This window comes from Colobus angolensis, unplaced genomic scaffold, assembly GCF_000951035.1.
Source record: "Colobus angolensis palliatus isolate OR3802 unplaced genomic scaffold, Cang.pa_1.0 Scaffold216, whole genome shotgun sequence".
Taxonomy (NCBI): domain Eukaryota; kingdom Metazoa; phylum Chordata; class Mammalia; order Primates; family Cercopithecidae; genus Colobus; species Colobus angolensis.
Window position 1 is genome coordinate 2,233,305 of NW_012115333.1, and position 20,352 is coordinate 2,253,656.

A 20,352-nucleotide genomic window follows, 5' to 3' on the forward strand; every position below is an offset into this window, starting at 1 on the left:
GTTACTATACTGAACACTGTACATAATACTCATAAAGTCATAGATAATTGTAACATAATAGTATTTGTATATCTAAACATATGCAAACATAGAAAAGGTAATGCATTGTACTACAATGTTGCAACAGCTATGAGACATCATTAGACAATAAAAATTGTTCACCTCCATTATAATCTTATGGGACCACCCTCATTGTACATGTACTTCATCATTGACAGAAACATCGTTAAGTGGCACATGACTGTAACAACATTTAAGAGATATGTAGGAAAGAACCTTCTAAAAGAACCTGAGAAGGAATAGTCAGAGAAGTAGGAAAAAAAAATAAGAAAGCCTATTGCCATGGAAACCAAAAGAGGAGAGGGTTCAAAAAATAAGGAGGCCGGGCATGGTAGCTCATGTCTGTAATCCCAGCACTCTGGGAGGCCAAGGTGGGCAGATCACTTGAGGTCAGGAGTTCGTGACCAGCCTGGCCAACATGGGGAAACTCCATCTCTACTAAAAAAGAAAAATACAAAAATTATCCGGGCATGGTGGCACAAGCCTGTAATCTCAGCTACTTGGGGGGCTGATGGGGAAGGATCCACTTAAGCCCAGGAGATGGAGGTGGCAGTGAGCCGAGATCATGCCACTGCACTCCTGCCTGGGCAACAGAATGAGCCACTGTCTCAAAATAAAATAAAAATAAAGAACTACAACACAGAGAATGGGAGAAAATATTTGCAAATTTTATCTCTACTAAGGGTTTAGTATGCAGAATACATTAAGAATTCTTGCAATTCAAAAATTAAAAGGCATATAATGCAATTTAGAAATGGACAGAGGATTTGGATAGACATTTCTTCAAAGAAGATATACAAATGGCCAATATGTATATGAAAAAATGTTCAATATCATTAGTCTTTAGGGAAATGCAAATCAAAACAATTAGATAACACCTTATGCTCAGTAAGATGGCTACAATAAAAAAGATCATAACAAGGGTTGGCAGGGATGTGGAGAAACTGGAACCCTTATACACTGCTGGTGACAATGTAATATGGTTCAACAATTGTGAAAAACAGCTTGGTGGTTCCTCAATACATTAAACATAGAATTAACATAGGACCCAGCAATTCCACCACTAGGTATATACCCCAAATGAATGGAAAACAGGTGTTTAAAAAAAACCTGTACACCTCCATGTTCATAGCAGCATTATTCATAATACTCCAAGGTGGAAACAACTCAAATGTTCATCAATAGACAAAATAGATAAACAAAATGTGGTATATCCATACAATGGAATTTTATTTACCTGTAAAAGGGAATAAAGTACTGATACATGTTACAGCATGGATGAATTTTGAAAATATTATGCTAAGTGAAGGAGGCCAGACACATAAAGCCACATATTACATGATTCCATTTATACGACATGTCCAGGATAGGTAAATCTATAGAGGCAGAAAGTAGATTAGTGGTTGACAGAGGATGGGGGAAAGAAGGAATTGAGGAATGACTGCTAATGGATGCAGGGTTTCTTTGGGGGGCAATGAAAATGTTCTTGGATTAGACAATGGTCACAGTTGCACAACACTGAGAATACACTAAAAACCAGTGTTTGTACACTTTAAAAGGATGAATTTGAAGTTACGTAAATTATATCTCAATTACAAAAATCTAAAACAAAATTTAAACTTCATAATAAACATTCACTGAGGAACATTAATCATTGAAATAACTATCCCCAGTAAATTCATAATGTCAAGTGGCTTTCTCTGCTTATTATCAAAATTTTTAAATAATAAAATAAAGGACTTGACAGAGAAGTAAAATATGATTAGAATAAATGTGTCCCATTAAATTTTACAATATGAAGGTCACTGGTGAGCAAGCACAAACTCTTGGGAGGAGGACACAGAAAGTGAACCACAGGACGATTAGGTATCAATGAGTGGTTAAAATGTAAAGACAGCAAGTTTATTCCACTCTTTTTGGAAGTTTAGCTATTTAGAGAAGTAGGAAAGGGTAGTTTTAGGAAGATTTGGGTCAAAAAAGGTCCCCCGCAAAGATGAGAGGTGAGCATGACTACATGCTAAGAAGGAAAAAAGAAGTTCGAGAGAGATCCAAGATACAGGATAGGAAGAAAATGACTAAGAGAAAGGACTATGAGATAGTAAGAGGGGAGAAGATCCAAAGCTCAGATGAAAGGACTGGTCTTGAGCCAAAGGAACATTTCCTCTATGGAGACAGGAGCACAAGAGTGGGGGCAAATGGAGTAAAATCCATAGGTGGTATTATAGTGAGCGAGGGGAATGTATTTGCAGGTGATGTCACAGATAGTTTTGATTATTTTCAGGAAAGTAGGAATCGGGCTTTAACAGCTGAAAGTGAAGTATGTCTTAGAGCAGGAGGTTTGAGGATCAAAGTGAGAGTACACAATTGCTGCTGAGTTCAGAAGATCAAGCTAATTCAGTCCACAGAAAGAAAGATTGCTAGGTAACTAAGTATCCAGCAGAGGTTGGGGCCTGAATTTGTAGTGACTGTAATCGGTTATTCTCTGCAGCCCTATTCAACAGTCTTTCATGTAGAACTGGTAAAGTCAAATGGTAGGGCTGACCCTAGACTGAGGTTTTGTTAAGGCAGGGGGACTGGGGACAGAGACTCAAGAGACTTGAGGTAAATTGCAAGAGGGTGATTGGAGCAATGGGCCAAAGGATATAGACTGTAAGACAAGAAGTCAAGCCAGTCCCACAAGAGAATGTAGGTTGGTTGACCACACATCACATGGCTACTGCTCTTTGATTTTACTGGGGAAGTAGAAGGATTTGACCCCTTTGGCTTCTCTTGTGGGATACAAGCACCTAGATTTCCTATTACACCATCCAATAACGGAAAGGGACTACTCCAAAAAGAAACTGCAATGGTATTAGGAAAAGGAAATGACAGCTAGGTAGCCAATAAATGACAAATAAATCACAATTTCATATTATAAGGTAGCATACTATCACAATAACTGTCATAAGAGGATATATAGTTATAGGCCAAATAAGTAAGTCCATGGGCTCTAAGCCTTTACCCAAACTCACCCTCCACTCTACTCCACTCTACTATTTCCAAGTCTTTTGCTGATGCTGCTAACCACTGCCCAGAATGCTAATTCCCAATTTCAGCCTTCTCTAATGGGAGGAACTTATTTTATCTTTCTGTCTCCGACAATGCCAGGTATAGTGTCTGGCATATCATAAATGCAGATGTGGTTCAGATGAAATAGAAAAAATGTTACTAAGGGTTAAGCTATTAGGAAAGGCTTCACAGGAAAGTATAACATTTAAGCTTGTCCTTAGAGACAAAGGAGTATTCTACCACACACACACACACACACACACACAAAAGATTTTAACAGGGGGAAAGACTGGTGGCAATGAAGGTAGGAATATGCAGTAAGAAAACCAATCTATATATAACTGGGGGTTCTTGTTGGAAACAGTGCATAATACTGGAAAGCCAACACTGATGTAAGTCTTGAATTTGGCATCTGGACTATATTCATTAGGCCAGTGATTCTCAAGGAGTGGGGTGTGTGGCAGGAAAAACTGAAAAAAAAAAAAAGCATCAGGAATTCTTCTTTTTTTTTTGAGATGGAGTCTCATTCTGTCAGCTAGGCTGGAGTGCAGTGGTGCAATCTTGGCTCACTGCAACCTCCACCTCTCGGGTTCAAGCCAATTCTCCTGCCTCAGCCTCCTGAGTAGCTGGGATTACAGGCACCCACCACTACGCCCAGCTAATTTTTGTATTTTTAGCAGAGACGGGGGTTTCACCATGTTGGTCAGGCTGGTCTCGAACTCCTGATCTCAGGTGATCCACCCACCTCGGCCTTCCAAAATGCTGGGATTACAGGTGTGAGCCACCGTGCCAGGCCAGCATCAGGAATTCTATTTAGCTGCAACGATAAATTGTTAGTGTTTGAACAGAACTTAATAGATCACCAACTTCAATCTCCAACATTTTACAGATGAGCAAACTGAGAGCCAGAAAGGTGAAATGACCTACCTAAGGTGAACCAACTTAACTAGAGGAGAATAACTAAACATAGACCTGGGACCACTACTACTGTATCCCAATTTCCAATCTAGTTACCCCTCTACAACTTGTGGAAATAAATTATCAGAGGGCCAGTCTGAAAGAAAGCATTTGTAAATACAAAAAGGGAGTATAACATAAAAGCATGATTTGAAAAAATACAGTACCATTACCAACGCCTGTGAATTTATGTCAACAGACAGGGCAACTATATGGAAAATATAAGGTAGTAATTAGAAAAAAAGTTTTACATAATTAACGAGACAAAGAGACAGATTTATCAATAAGTCCTCTAAGAAATAACCACAAGACTTTATATTTTTCACATATATTTCTGTTTGATTCTCAAAAAGACAGTGTGAAGGAGACAGGGAAGGTATTGTCTTTCCCATTTTACAAATAAGGACATTGAAATGTGCTAGTTGGTTAAGAGCCAGAACTTATTCCAGTACTCTTTCTACAATCTCCAGGATAACAAAGATCTCCAAAATAGACCAAAATGAGCATGAAGCACTCTGGTTTAGCAGGTGGGAGCCAGACTTTGTGAATGAATAGGTAAAGTCAGGGACTGAGAAGAAAATGGGTTAACTGGAAATGTAAGAGTGTAGTTTATGAAACAGTAGTACTACTTGGTCTTACGTTTTGAACTGTGAATCACATTTCTCCTAGAAATTAAATGCTAGAATTCTAGCATTTAATATTTATATGCAAACACATAAAAACACAAGTCAGTCCCTCCATTTTCTCCCCCTCCCCTTCCTTCACTCCCTCACACAGACAAACACAGACACGTACATAACCACAACCTGGGCTTTTCCCTAAACCTTTATTATTTGGAACACCAGCATATTTTGTGCTATACAAGACAAACAGAGAGAGTCCTGACCTTAAGGGCTTTCCCACATTTACACGTTTAAATGAGTTATTGTTAAAAATACAAACAAGGCCGGGCGCGGTGGCTCAAGCCTGTAATCCCAGCACTTTGGGAGGCCGAGACGGGCGGATCACGAGGTCAGGAGATCGAGACCATCCTGGCTAACACGGTGAAACCCCGTCTCTATTAAAAAATACAAAAAACTAGCCGGGCGAGGTGGCGGGCGCCTGTAGTGCCTGTAGTCCCAGCTACTCCGGAGGCTGAGGCAGGAGAATGGCGTAAACCCGGGAGGCGGAGCTTGCAGTGAGCTGAGATCCGGCCACTGCACTCCAGCCCCAGCAACAGAGCGAGACTCCGTATCAAAAAAAAAAAAAAAATACAAACAAGAAGGTCAGGGAACTTTGATATACGATGGGGGTGTATGGGGTTTGTGACTTGAAAAGAAACTTGGGTATGGAGCCTCTCGGACCTGGCACGTGAGTTAGAATCTAAAAGCCAAGAAGTTGAGGTACCTTCAGTATTCAGGGAGAAATGAATTCCAAAAGCATTTTGACGGTAAGGACTTGCCGTGTTGAGGAAATCAAAAGGTATATACCAGGTCAAAGTAGAATATTAATACTTGTTATGTGGAAGGCTTTTAAAGATCTGAAGGAGGGAAAGGAACTGAAGAAGGAAGCTCTAGAATCTAATAAACCTTCTGTGAGGGTGCTTGACCTTAAGCAGGGCTCTAAAAGGAAAGAAGCCCTAGTGACAGACTCCATTAATAATCACCAGATCCTTAAGGTAGCATGATAATCCTCACAATCAATGTGTACAACTATATTTTAGAGTCCAATATTAGGGGGAATGTTTCAATACCTTAAGATTCACTTTGGTATTTAACTAAAAGAGTATAGTTAGCATTGTAGGTATAAGAGCTATAAAGGAATGTAACACTCAGTATCTTCAAAAACCTTCACATCTAGTTAAGGAAACAAGAGCACCTACAATACAGCACAATGTTGAATGAAGAATTTAGGGTGCTGGGATGGATAGATGGGCAAGGAAGAATGAACCCAAGAGTTAAGGTTTAAGTTGAGCTTTGAAGGACCTGGAGGGGTCCAAGAGACAGGTTGGAGGAAAGAACATTCTTCTTTGGGGAAACAGGTAAACGAAGGCCAGAATCCAAGAGGCCTGTCAGTCTGGATAAAACAAGATGCAGACAGAGAATAAAAAGAAGAGTGGCAGAGTAGTTCAAACCCAATTGCAAAGGGGCTCAGAAGGCCAGTTTAAGAAGTTTGAACTTTATTCTACAGACAGTAGGGAGATATCAAGGTTTCTGATGAGGAAGTGACAAGACAAAATAGCTCTGGAAGAAAAATAATCTAGCTGAGGTGTATAGATGCACTAGAGAACAAAGCAACTCTCAGCTACACAACCACTGTAGGAGTGAGGTAATAAGGAGCTGAGAAAGAGTCACAGATTTTTTGTTGGGAGGCACCTTGAAGATCATCTAAGCCAAATACAGCCAGAGTGATAGCAGTGGGACTAGAAAGAAAGGGAGTGATGCAAGAGACATCATGAACACTGTAAATCAACATCACAAAGTAGGAATCAACTTAACAATTGATTGCTAAATACAGGTAGCAAGGACAAGGGAGAAGTAAAAATATAATGCCTTCCAAGTTTTATGCGTAAGTGATTGAGAGCATGAAACCAGGGTTTACTTTTGTAAAATTTGGTGTGTGTGGTGGGAAGGGGAGGAATGAAGATAAATTCAGTTTAGCTTACTAAACTTGAGATGTCAGCTGGGAATCCAAACAGAAACAAGCTGCACCAAAGGATTTGTCTAATGTTATTAAGGACGAAGTAAGTTTGTACTCCTTCATGGTTCTGTTAGCTGAATCTGTCTTGAGGACACAATCCCCCTACTAGCATTATATTATAACAAACAGGTACTCAATGGAGTGGGGGTTGAGTCGAAAGAACTCCTGAAATCTACTCTTCACCCTTCTTTCCCTCAGTCTGACTAGTTGTGGCAAGTATTAAGGTCCATCCTTACGGAAGAAACCCTCAGAGTTTCCCCTAACTTAAGCATTTAGACTACATAGCAAAAGTGCTTTTGCAGCATGCAATTTTTCTAGGCACAGAGCCTTGTGGATTGAGCCAAAACTCTTACTCATGTTCAAGCTTTCATTGTCCTTGTAGGCCACTGGTGTGGCAGGATGAAATAACAATAACAATCCACAAACCACAGAATAAAATTGAGAAGTAATTTCTTTTTGAAAATCAATTTCATTGTGGCTGTTTGGTTTCAATCCCTGCTATATGCCATCACGCCAATAAAAACTACTCTTCATCTCTGAAGTGCAGGCCCACTGACAGGTGGATATACATGGAGAAAATTACTCAACAGCCTATTATTTTAAAGTGGTTTCAGCAGCTAGCAGCAAGCGACATCCCCGGGAAGCCACAAGAGACAAGAAACCACCGTCTTTCTTGGCTATTCCAAGCACACAGCACTATCATCTGGCTGAGGAAATGGCAACTGAAATCTAATCCCTCTCTCCCCAGAGTTTATGAATTGATTTTCCAAATGGTATTTCACAGTGGTGTTCATTAAGCATTCACTACCACCCAAGCTCATGGTCTAGTGGTCTTCCAAAGTAGCTTCAGTAACACAGGTGATACAGACCTAACAATCTGTAACAGGGAAGCTGAAGTTAGGCATGGGGAACCAAATTTCGTCTTCTTTATGCTTTTATTTCTTCCTTTAGAGCAGTAAGTTCTCAAATGGAGATGAGCATCAGCATCACCTGAAAACCCTTTTTATAAACTATATATGCCCATGGTCTCACTCTACAGACTCTAATGATGTATGTCTGGGTGTGGCCAGGGACGTGCGTATCTTGAAAAAGTTCTCCAGGTAAGACTAATACGCATCCCTGGTTAAGAACCACTACCACGGATGATCTGTATGATATATTTTAACCCGACAATTCTGAAAAAAATTCTAAGTAGGATCTGGGAATAGCTAGTTAGCTATTTCTATCAGAGAGAATAAGAGTAAGAGACACAGAGAGAGAGGCAGGGAGGCAGAAAGGGAGAGGGATGTAGAGAGGAAAAAAGGGAAAGAGAGGAAGAGAGAGATGATTCTGGGCCAAGCTTCTTGATTACTGCCCACTTTAGTGCAAGTACCTACTGGGCCCCACATGCACCCTAGGTTCTGCCAATACTAAGCCATTCACAATTCCATAAATCAGAGTCTCACTTTGCAGTGCTTGGCAAAATCACCCACAGAGCTTTATTAAATTATATATGACTAGACTTCCATCCTTGAAGCTTCCGATTCAATTGATTCTGCGTTGGGACCCTGGACACATCTGTTAGAGGGAGAAATATCTGAAGTAAATGAAACAGCCTTGAAGATTCTCTTCCTCTAAAGATAGGTATCATTCAGAAACAACCAACGCCCCTTACACATTTATTCACCATCTTCTATGTGCCAGACACTTAAAAAAAAACTACTTTATATAGATATAATTCACATACTGTAGAATTCATCCATTTTAAGTGTACAATTCAGTAATTTCTAGTAACTTTACAAATTGTGTAACTTCATGATATCTTTTGCATCATTTCCTTTACTTCTAGTTCCACTGCTATAACCCTGACTGTGGTAAACCAGTTTTAGAGTATTTTCATCCCCAAGAAATGCCCTTATGCTCATATTTAGTTAATCCTAATTCCTACCCCCTGCCCCAGGCATCCACTAATCTAATTTTTGGCTCTATATATTTGCCTATTCTGGACATTTCATATAAATGGAATCATACAATGTGGTTTTTTTGTGACTAAATTCCTTCACTTAGCATAATATATTTGAGGCTCAGCCATGTTGTAGCATTATTCATAATTCATTCCTTTTAATGACTAAAAAATATTGCATTGTATAGAATATTATATCACATTATACCACATCAGACATTTGAGCTGTTTTACTTTTTGACTATTATGAATAATGCTGCTATGAACATTCAATGTAGAGGCTTTTGTGTGAACATATGTTTTCAATTATCTTAGGTATATGCCTAGGAGTGGAATTGCTGTGTCATATTGTAACTCTATGTTAACTTATGGAGGAACTGACAAACTGTTTTACAAAACCGCTGAATCATTTTACATTTCCACTAGCAATGTATGAGAGTTCCCATTTCTCCACATCTCCACTTCTTACTGTCTTTTTCATTATAGCCAGTCTAGTGGGTGTGAAATGGTATCTCACTGTGGTTTTAATTTAAATTTCTGTAATGCAAAACGATGTTGAACATGTTTTCATGTATTTATTTAGCCATTTGTGCATCTTCATTTGTGGTAAAATATCTGTTCATATCTTTTGCCCATTTTTTTGTTTGGTTTTTCTTATTATTACATTCCAAGAGTCCTTTGTAAATTCCTTTGAATATAAGTTATTTACCAGATATGTGTTTTCCAAAGATTTTCTCCTAGTCTGTTGCATTTCTTTTCATTTTTCAAGGTTTTCTTTTGGAAAAAAAAAAAAAGTTTCTTTCCAAAACGGTTCATTTCTTTTTTAAACTATGTGTTTGGTGTCATATCTAATAAATCTTTGCTCTCCAAGATATTAAAGATTTTCTATGTTTTCTTCTAAACATTTTATTCTTTTGGTACTTACATTTAAGCCTGTGATCCATTTTGAGTTCATTTTTGGGGTATGGTCTCTAGTGAATATCTAAGTTCATCTTTTTTGCACGTGGATATCCAATTTTCCCAACACCATTTATTGAACAGGGTATCTTTTCCCCCCAACTAATCATCTTGGTACTTTTGTCAAAAATCAATTGATTATAAACCTAAGAGTTTATTTTTGACCTCTCAATCCTATTCCATTGATCTATATGCCTGTCCTTATGCCAGAACCACACAGTCTTGATAATAGTAGCTTCATACAAACTAGGTTTTCTTATTCCTGGATGTCCCATGTTCTCTTTCATCTCCAGGCCTTTGCACTTGCTGTTCCTACTGCCTAAAACAGTCTTATCCTAGATAATTCTTACTTACTTTTTAGGTTTAAGCTCAGAAGATGCTTTGTTAAGAACATGTTCCTTGATTTCAAAAGTCATGGTCAGGTACTCCTCCTTAGTGCTTTAGATTATCCTATGATTAACCCTACCAGTGCTTTATGAAATTGTATTATATGTGCCTGTTTACTTGTCTGTATGCTCCACAATGGCAGGAATCCCCTCTAATCTGTTCAATAGCTGCTTCTCCATTGTTTTGTACAGTGCATGATACATAGGAGATGATCAATAAACATTTGTTGAAGAAATAATAAGCTGATTCTGCTTCTAGTAATGGAAGCAAAAGTAATTTGGGCTAAATTTCCTGCTTAAAAAAACACAAGAGGCCGGGCGCGGTGGCTCAAGCCTGTAATCCCAGCATTTTGGGAGGCCGAGATGGGTGGATTACAAGGTCAGGAGATCGAGACCATCCTGGCTAACCCGGTGAAACCCCCTCTCTACTAAAAATACAAAAACTAGCCGGGCGAGGTGGCGGGTGCCTATAGTCCCAGCTACTCGGGAGGCTGAGGCAGGAGAATGGCGTGAACCCGGGAGGCGGAGCTTGCAGTGAGCTGAGATCCAGCCACTGCACTCCAGTTTGGGCGACAGAGTGAGACTCCATCTCAAAAAAAAAAAAAAAAAAACACACACACACACAAGAAAATTGGGGCAAGATATAAATGATAAACGTTTCAAGATATCTGAGATCTAACAAAGTAATGCAATATTATAAAGCCAAAATGCAGGATAAAAAGAAAACTGAGAGAAGCTGTTTTTCTCCTAAGGTCATTGGCTGATATAGTACAGTCAGCTGAGAGAAAGAGAGAGAGAGAGAGAGAGGAGCTTCTGACAGACTCATGAAGCTACAAGAACAAAAGTTAGAATTAAGGACCCTTCAAAGAGGGAGAACTCCCAAGGGGGAAAAAAAAAAAAACCCAAGCCTTGGGTTTCAACTTAGAAGGCATAAATACTAAAAGGAAGGGTAAGTCAACCTTCACTTGGATTGAAGAGCAGCTTTAAATTATCTCAGTCTCATATTGAATTAAGGAGATGTGAGATTGCTAGTATCTCTAACCATGTGCCAGAAGTGAGTATAAATCCTTTCTAGATAAAGATAAAAATAACTGAGGCCTCAAACCATCTCTACTATAATTTTTCATATATAATGTCTACCATTCAATCAAAACTAACCAGGAGAAAGGCAAAGTGATAGAAAATTAAGACAAACAATAGACAATAGAAACACACCCTCAAGGATTGAAATAATGAGTAATCAAATGAAGATTTTCACATAATTATGGTCAGTATGTTAAAAGATAGTTGATGGTGAATTTTGGCAGAGAACCAAACACTATTTTATAAAAAGAACCAAATGAAAACTCTAAAAATAAAAAAAAAAAAAGACAAACTATATTAAGAACTCAATGAGCGAGTTTAAAGGGAGTTTAGACAAAGCTGAAGACAGAATTAATGAATTGGAAGTTAAGTCACAGGAAAATACCCAGAATGTAAGATTATAAAAATATGCATCCATGTGTTCTAGGATGTCTGTGATTTCATGTTTTACATGTAAATCTTTGTTCCATCTGGAATTCATTTTAGTATAAGAGGTGAGATAAGGATCCAGTTTTACTTGTCTTTTTTTTAAACCCCCAAAATGGCAAGTCAGTAAATCCCAATACCACTTATTGAATTAATCTACCTTTCATGGGAGTCCTTTAAATAGAAACTTCTTCATGCACATTTTAAATGGTTCAGTTGATACAAGTTCTATATATGGTTTATAAAATTCCTATTTAAAATGTAGTTCTGGAAACAGCTATATGATTGCAGACAGTTATCTAACCCCTCTGGGTCTGTTTCTCCACATGTAAAAATAGAGACGGCAGTATCTACCTTGCATTGTTCTTGTGAAGATTTTTTAAAAATAAAGTATGTAGAGGCAACTGTCTCAAAAAGAAAAAAAAGAAAATACCCAGAATGAAGTATAGAGAGAAAAAAAAGGATAGAATATAGAGAAAAGTATGTAACAGACATAAAGGATGCTGAGAAAATGTCTAAAACAGGTTTGCTATGATCTGAATGTTTGTGTTCCCCCCCAAATTCATATGTTGAAATATCATCACCAATGTGATGGTATTTGATGAGGCTTTTAGGGGGCAATTAAATAATGAGGGCAGAGTCCTTGTAAATGAGATTAGTTTCCTTTTAAAATAGGTCCAAGGAAGTGCATTTATCCCTTCCACCACATGAGGATACAGCAAGAGTGTGTCATTCTATGGATCAGGAAGAAGGCACTCACCAAACACCAAATCTGCTGGGCATGTTCATGGATTGGAAAACTGAATACCATAAAATGATGAGTTCCCCTTAAATTGATTTTTAGATTCAATGCAATCCCAATAAAAATCCCAGCACATTTCTTTTTTTTCTTTTTTGTGCAACATGACAAGCTGATTCTAAATGCAAAGGGCCAAGAATATCCAAAATACTTTTAAATAAGAGGAACAAGGTAAAAGGACTTGCTTTACCAGATAATAATAAAGTCCAGTGATTAAGATTGTGGTAGCGATGCAATGACAAAGAGACCAACAGAATAGAACAAACAGTTCAGAAACAATCTTGCACATATACAGGCACCTGATTTATGACAAAGGTGATGCTGTAGAGGACTGGGGGAAAGATGGTCCTTAAAATTAATGGTACTGGATCAGCTGCATATCTATATTTTAAAAAATGAAGCTCAGTTGCTGTATCTTAGCATACACAAAAATTGATTTCAAGTGGAGTATAGACCTAAATGTAAACGTCAAAAACATAAAGCCTCTAGAAGATAATGTAGGAGAATATCTACAATTTCAAGGTAAGAAAATATTTCTTAAATGGGACATAGAAAACGCTACCCATAAAGGAAAATACTGAAAAATTAAACACATTAAAATTAAAAACTTCTGTTCATCAAAGGATACCATAAAGAAAGGTAAATCACAGATTTGGGAATGGCTTACAATATAAAAAATACAAAAATAGTTCATATTCAGAGTATATAAAGAATTCCTACAAATCTATAAGAAAAGGACAGACAAATTAATAGAAAAATGGGCAAAAAACTTGTATAGGCACTTCAGAGAAGATATGCAAATACATAATAAACATGAAAAGGAGCACAGTCTCACCAGTCTTCTGAGAAATGCCAATTAAAATCACCGGATATTACTACAAAGCCACCCACCAGAATGGCTACGTTTAAAAAGACTGGCAATACCAAGCGTTAGTAAGAATATGAAACAACTGAAATTCTCATGCATTGCTGGTAAGAATGTAAATTGATACAATAACTTAAAAAAACTGTCATTATCAATAATGTCAAGAATATGCATCTCCCATGACCCAGCAACTCCAATCCTAGGTATACAAGCAATAGAAATTCAAGCATATGTAACCAAAAGACATGTACAATAATATCCACAACATCAGCATCCATAATAGCCCCAGATTGGAAACAATCCACAACTTCATTAAAAATAGGGTAAATAGCCGGGCGCGGTGGCTCAAGCCTGTAATCCCAGCACTTTGGGAGGCCGAGACGGGTGGATCATGAGGTCAGGAGATCGAGACCATCCTGGTCTACACGGTGAAACCCCATCTCTACTAAAAAATACAAAAACTAGCCGGGCGAGATGGCGGGCGCCTGTAGTCCCAGCTACTCGGGAGGCTGAGGCAGGAGAATGGCGTAAACCCGGGAGGCGGAGCTTGCAGTGAGCCGAGATCGCGCCACTGCACTCCAGCCTGGGCGACAGAGCGAGACTCCGTCTCAAAAAAAAAAAAAAAAAAAAAATAGGGTAAATAAACTGTGGTACATTCAAGCAATGAAATAATATACAAAAATACAAACAAATGGCTGGGCATGGTGGTTCACACCTGTAATCCCAGCACTTTGGTACACTGAGGTGGGAGTATAGCTTGAGACCAGGAGTTCAAGACCAGCCTGGGCAACATATAGAGATCCTGTCTCTACAAAAAAACTAAAAATGAGCCAGGCATGGTGGCATGTGCCCGTGGTCCCAGCTACTCAGAAAGCTGAGGTTGGAAGATGACTTGCGCCTGGGAGGTCATGGCTGCAGTGAGCCATGATCATGCCACTGCACTCCAACCTAGGTGACAGAGCAAGACCCTGTCTCACACACAAAAAAAAATACAAATAAAAAACTACAGCCACATGCAGCAACCTGAACGGATGTCACAAAAACAGTATTGAGCAAAAAACTCCAGATCCAAAAGAATACACACTGTTTGATTTCATTTATATAAAGTTCAAAATGAACAAAACTAATGAACTAATTCAACTAGCACTATGTCAGGCACTGTGGAGAAAGATAAAAAAACTAATCTATGGTGTTAGAACTTGAGAGAGTGAGGAGGATATAGTGATAACAATAGGATATAAGTAGGAGTTGTGGAATATAATAATGTTCTATTTCTTGACCTGGGTGCTGGTGACATGAGTATATTCACTTTGTAATGATTCATAAAATTGTACAAATATGATTTATATACTTTTCTGTGTATGAGTTATACTTCAATAGAAAAGATTTTTAATAAAAGAAAGAAATGAAATGAAAAGCTAAGTCCTGAGTATTTACAGAGGAGTCAGATAAAATGGTCCTCTACAGGCAAGGTAGTTTCTCTTGGTAATGTTCTTGGGAATTAAATGGCTTCAGAGGTTCTCTACTACAAAGAGATCTTCTCTATAAGGTAGTTACAGATAAATTACAGATTATTTTTTCACAAGATCTAAGACAGAAAGAAAGATATGAGACCTAAAAGCAAATAAAACAAAACATCAAACAATATATTACAGGAAGCTTTTTGTACCATCTTAGAGAGAAGATGTGAAACTGGGAGACTGACCACATGGTTAAGGCCCTTCTCCATTTCACTTTCTAATTATTCTAGAAATTAGTGAAACATTGCCAGTGGAACTAATTACTCACCTAAGCATAGCTGACAGGTCACAGGCTTAGCAAGACCTGAGGAAAACAGGCCTGTTACAGAAAGAGAAAATGTCTTTGTTTTACATAAACACCTCCATAGTCCCAAAGTAATATTCAACTCAAACAAGTATTTTAGTATAGTAACTGTAACTAGCACTGTGTCAGGCATTATGGAGAAAGACAAAAATGAAGGCAGATTTCTAAGGAGCTCTAATGTAAAGACATAAAGTGTATTTAAAAACAACAACAGTTATACCTGATATAAATGATGAATTGATGGGTGCTGACGAGTTGATGGGTGCAGCACACCAAAATGGCACAAGTATACATATGTAACAAACCTGCACATTATGCACATGTACCCTAGAACTTCAAGTATAATAAATAAAAAAAAAGCAATAACAACTAAAGAATGATTCTAAGACAGGATATGGTGGCTGGGTTGCAGCAGAGTTAGTGAGAGAGAAAATGGGATGGAAATAATGAAGCAAGTTGATCAAAAGTTCTATATTTAAACCCACAGTAAATGTATTTTATCTAGATCCCACCTCCATTAAAAAAAAAAAATCCTTGGATTTATTCATTGTGCTCACCTTGAATCACCTCAAATGATTCCTAGTTATGTTCTTGATCAAAAAGCCTTAACACAGGTAATGTCAACTCTGGATACACTAATGGTCTATCTAGTTATGTCAAGTAACATTTTGTAGAACTTTAAGGTTGACATCTATGACATCACTTCAAATAATTAGGACCATACTCCAAATAGCCCTAACAGTTTTAAGTAAATCCGTATTGATCTACCCATAATTTTGACTATTACTTGAGACAATGAGTTGAATAACATACTACCTTTATTTGCCTCCTCTTGAAAATAATTTTTCAAACATTAAAAGGTATCTAATACTTAACATTGTGTCTGGCAAAGCAGGCTTTCTATTTATTGAACTGGATTGTTAAGTTACATGAATATATTAACCATATTCGTCTTGCTCATGGTTTGGTAGACTTTGATCATATTCCTCCTTCAGCCTCTTTCTATCCAGACTGAGAAAAAAACTAGAAAATCCCTTCATCCTTTTGATCAATTTAATGGGGTTTCTGAGGACTTTTATCAGCTGTTAGGCTTTTCTTGAGGAGCAGTCACCAGAATTTCCTGTCTGATTGTAGAAGTAAATCTGCTTTTGATCTTGTACATGGAAAAAATAAGTGTTTTGTAAGTGTTTTGTTGTTTTTGACACCCTTCCTGATGATACCCACTACATTCTTGGCCTTTGAGGACCACAATCACAACTGGAGCAACATCTCCACAGAATGATCAACAGTGATTTTTAGTTTGTTACTCTGACAATCATATTACTGTATATTGTCCTAATTCAGACACAAATGAGATATCCCTTGCTCTTGGGATAATCTCCACCAACTATCCAGACAAATCTCAGCTACTTGGCTGCTCCAGCTGAAGGAGATGATTGATTACAGAAGGTCTGATGTGACTCTCTCACTTTATCATCAGCAAGTGTGTCCCCACCGGGGAGACTTTTCTAACATTTCACATGGAGAACTGTGCTAATCTCTCTGCTCTGTATCCTACCTGCCCTAACTTCCTTGTGTGTCCTGCTTAAAAAGTTTTTAAATTGAGAGATGATATGCACACACCTACAGTGATTTCCAGGTCCCTTTCTTGAGTCATAACTGAGAGCCCAGAGCCCATCATCTCATAAGTATGAATAGGTTTACTTTTGCCTACCTGCATGAAGTGTCTCTGACTGTTCTGCCCACTTGGTCTCATGAAAGCTTCCTGCAGTTTACTGTCATCAGCTTGCCTTCACTCCTTGCAGATAAACTAGTAAGAAACCTGAATGTACGGCCCGTTGAAGGGTGTACATTTTTATCTTTCTTCCTCTCCATCCAAGATTTGCTGTAACAGCAGTTGTTTGTGTTGAAAAACTAAAATATAAAAATATGACCTACGTGGCCAAATCCCACAAGGCTGTTTACTTCCTTATTTACCGAATCAGAATCTGTCAGCACAATGTAGAATTCTGAGTGTCAGCAGATACTGAAAATTAAATGTCCCTGTAAAGCCAGCAGAGGGTGCACCAGGGCACTAGAAATTTTACCCAAGCTTGTAGCAGTATTAATTTAACACCCAATCAACTTTTTAAAAAACTTATTTTTGTATACTAAAACTAATATACAAGATAACATACACTTAAGTTGAATAACTTAAAATAAACTTAAGTTGAATTTGGGCTAAAATTCCTTCAAAATATACTCCAAATCTGAAAGTGAAGTTCAGGAAGAATAAGGAATACATGGTTAAACTTACTGTGGTCAAAATACAGGTAGAGTAGAACAAAATGATGCAGATCTGAGTGCTCTACTTTGCAAAAGTTCTAATATGGTGCTCCATCTTGCTCCCTCACAAAAGGTCCCAGGAGGTAGTTGAGGGAATGGGCACTGAACTAGGAGTTAAGAGAGCAACTATCATCCCAGTTTTGACTCTAGTTATGTGACCTTGGGCAAGTCACTTTCCCGTTAGGGCCTATGTTTCCCAAGGGAATCAAACAAAATGGACTAATATAAGCCCTTCATAACTCTAGGAAACTGATTCCAATTGATGTCAACAAATGTAAAAAGCTAGTATCCTTGCTTCTATTGCTCAAAAATATTAAAACAGAAAGAATAAAGGACAGAAGGTAGGAAGCTGTGTTTAAATCTAGAAAGAACTATTTTAGTGCCACACAAAGGGCAGATAACTAAATGCGATTACACACCTGTAAGAGTTTCATGCCATCACAGAAGCCCTAGAGTACAGCTGTTCTGCTAATCCCCAGTCTATAAAAGTGGCTCTGTCCATTCTGAATGCCAAAAAGTCTTGGCCAACATTTGACTAAAGAAGTTTAATTTTTTCATCTTTTCACAGAATATCAATGTTCAGCTGCTAAATATTTCTACTGGGCATTGGGGTGTGGGAGGAGTGGCAGCAGATAAATAAAAGGAGTCAGAATCCTAGTTAATTATCGTTTAGTTACAATGTTTAACGTTTCAAGTATGAGAAGCATGTCTGCTGATTCTCTTCTTTGATAAGCTGTTATATAAATTGGAGTGTGCTAGTAAGACATTTTAAGGCTCAGGGCAACTTTACAATGGACATCTTTTTTGTTGTTGTTTTTTTACAGTATCAGTCCTAACATTACACTATGATCATGAATGTGATGTCTCTATCAAGTGTACCACTTTAGATGGGAGGTCAAAGTGGCACAAATAATGTTTACAGAGTTGTGACAATGACTCTGGATGTGGCAGTAAATATAGAAGGCTTGGGTCCCTCACCTCATGGAACTTATTTGTACAACTTGCTCTCTTCCCTAAGAGGTACAATTTTACTATTATTCTTTAGCCACCTCAAAAGGATCCTTGGATGCTTCTCCTAAGTTTCACATATGGCAACGAAGACAATATTTACATTAACTGAACTAAATTTACTTGAATAAAGAGCTAGAAAGAGTGGAAAACAAACGCCAAAGCTAATAGTTTGCTAATAAGGGCACAAACACCATAAAGATTGCAAAAACAAACAAAACAAAACTGCTTTTGGGGGACTAGTCCTGAGTAATTATTCCATTGGCAGATTCCTGTTCTCAAGCTAGCAGTTGCAAAAGCGCTTCCCACCCACCCTTCCCACCGCACACCTACCCCGCTTAAGAATCAGAACCGGCATGCAAAGGGTGAGTTTTATTTCCATAGATTTTTTAAATTGCTGTTCAGAAGTTGTCTAGCAAGACGGCATATTTCTACCAGAATTCCTCAGGGGCGCTGATCCTCACTAGAACGCCGAGGACAATCAGTCTCAAATTGCAGGTAAGTGTGAACAAGCCCACGTTCTGGTCAGCGCACAAGGACCCGCGCTGAAAATGCGGTTAAAAGTTGTTTCAACAGGCGGGCGTGGAGCAGTTATTACAGCTGTTTACAGCTCCAACTCCAAAGGGGAGCCTGCTGGTTCTGGCATCAGCTCTAGACACGAAAAAACAAGCACCGCGGGCAGAGAACCTCATCACGAGCAGAAGGGCCAAGCCGTTAGTCGGCCGGGGGGCAGCGCAGGCACCTCCTCGACGGGAGCTTCGCCAACTTTTCTCAAGGCAGCCCGCAGCCAGGGGCCGCGGGCGCGCGCTAGACTTTCCAAGTCAAGGGGTCCCTAGGGAGTCCGGATTGGGCCAGGGACCGAAGACAACCTGCCCTGGGCAACCTCTCCCCTGCTCGCCTGGTCCCTCCCTGGTCCTGTCCTCTAAATTGGCTCGAGGTGGCAGAGTGCCCCCAGGCCCCTGTGGCGGAGGGCCCTCGCCCTACCCGCGAGGGGAGGGGGCCGCCGCCGCCCCTACTAGGTGACTCACCTGGTGCTCGTCCTGGGAGTCAGAGGGGAGTGCAGCTTCTCCCGGTTCCAACGGCTGCTGCTGAGGTGACGGCTGCCCAAGGTGACTGGTGATGGGGCTGTCAGGGTCGAGGCCACCGAGGCTGCTTAGGGTGCCAGAGGTGCCAGGGGTGCCCGAGCCGCCAAGGCGGGACTCGGCTCCCCGTTCCCGCCGCAACTCCGAGCGCAACTCTAGGTAGCAGCACAACGTCAGCAGGTGGAGGGCCAGCGAGAGGCCAAAGAAACCCAGGAAGAGCAGGCAGCTGTTCCCTTCGCCCGCCCGGGCAGGGGCCCCGCGACACCCGCAGCCCTGGCTCCCTCGCTCCCGTGGCGCTGCCGCAGGCAGGAGTTCCCTGCGCTCCACCTCCGGGTAGCCCATGGCCTCCGGAGACACCCACTCTCTTGAGGCCCGGGAGCCGCTGCGTCTGCCTCAGCCGTTCACGACCTCTGACAGGCGACTACTGTCCTGCCATCGGCTGGGGGCTGCAGGGACCCGTTCCTGCGCGACGGTGGCTGGGCGGGACGGAGCAGGGAGCAGCCGCATGTGCAGCTCCACTCCGAGGGGTGGGAAAGGGAGGAGGAGGGGCGGGAGAGAGGGGAGGCTTGGCCCGCGGAGGGAATGAAGGAGGAGGTCCCGGCCGACCCCGCCCCATCCCTCAAGCGGCTGCCGGGACGCCCAACCACGGGGCCGCCAAGCCTCGGCGCCCCGCCCCGTGCCATTCCAACCGGGCCTCCAGCCGCGGGGCGGGGCCTGGGGGCGTGAGGGTTCGCCTCTGTCTGGCCGCCCCACCCAGCTCTTCCCGCTTGCCCCGTCCCAGTTGGTGACTGGCGCTGTCGTTCATCCCTGGGCTCCGCCCCAGTTTAACCCTATATTGCCAGTACGGGGAGGAAAGGAGGGGGAGGCTACGAATTTGGGAACCTTGGAAAGAAAGTAGAGCAAAGAAAAGG

The 20,352-nt window shown here is 40.2% G+C and overlaps 1 protein-coding gene across 4 annotated transcripts in view; it reads right to left on the minus strand.

Moving 5' to 3' along the window:
* Positions 1-20,023, minus strand: part of EDA (ectodysplasin A) — a 457,423-nt gene extending 437,400 nt beyond the window's left edge. For 3 of the 4 annotated variants that reach the window (XM_011943159.1, XM_011943158.1, XM_011943157.1), the window contains exon 1: positions 19,388-20,023. In XM_011943159.1, the coding sequence (XP_011798549.1) occupies positions 19,388-19,783 (396 nt within the window). In that variant the 5' untranslated portion in view covers positions 19,784-20,023. Of the gene's footprint in view, positions 1-14,990; positions 15,042-19,387 lie in introns of all 4 variants that reach the window. The other variant, XM_011943160.1, reaches the window with a different exon arrangement.
* Positions 20,024-20,352: the final 329 nt, after the last annotated feature.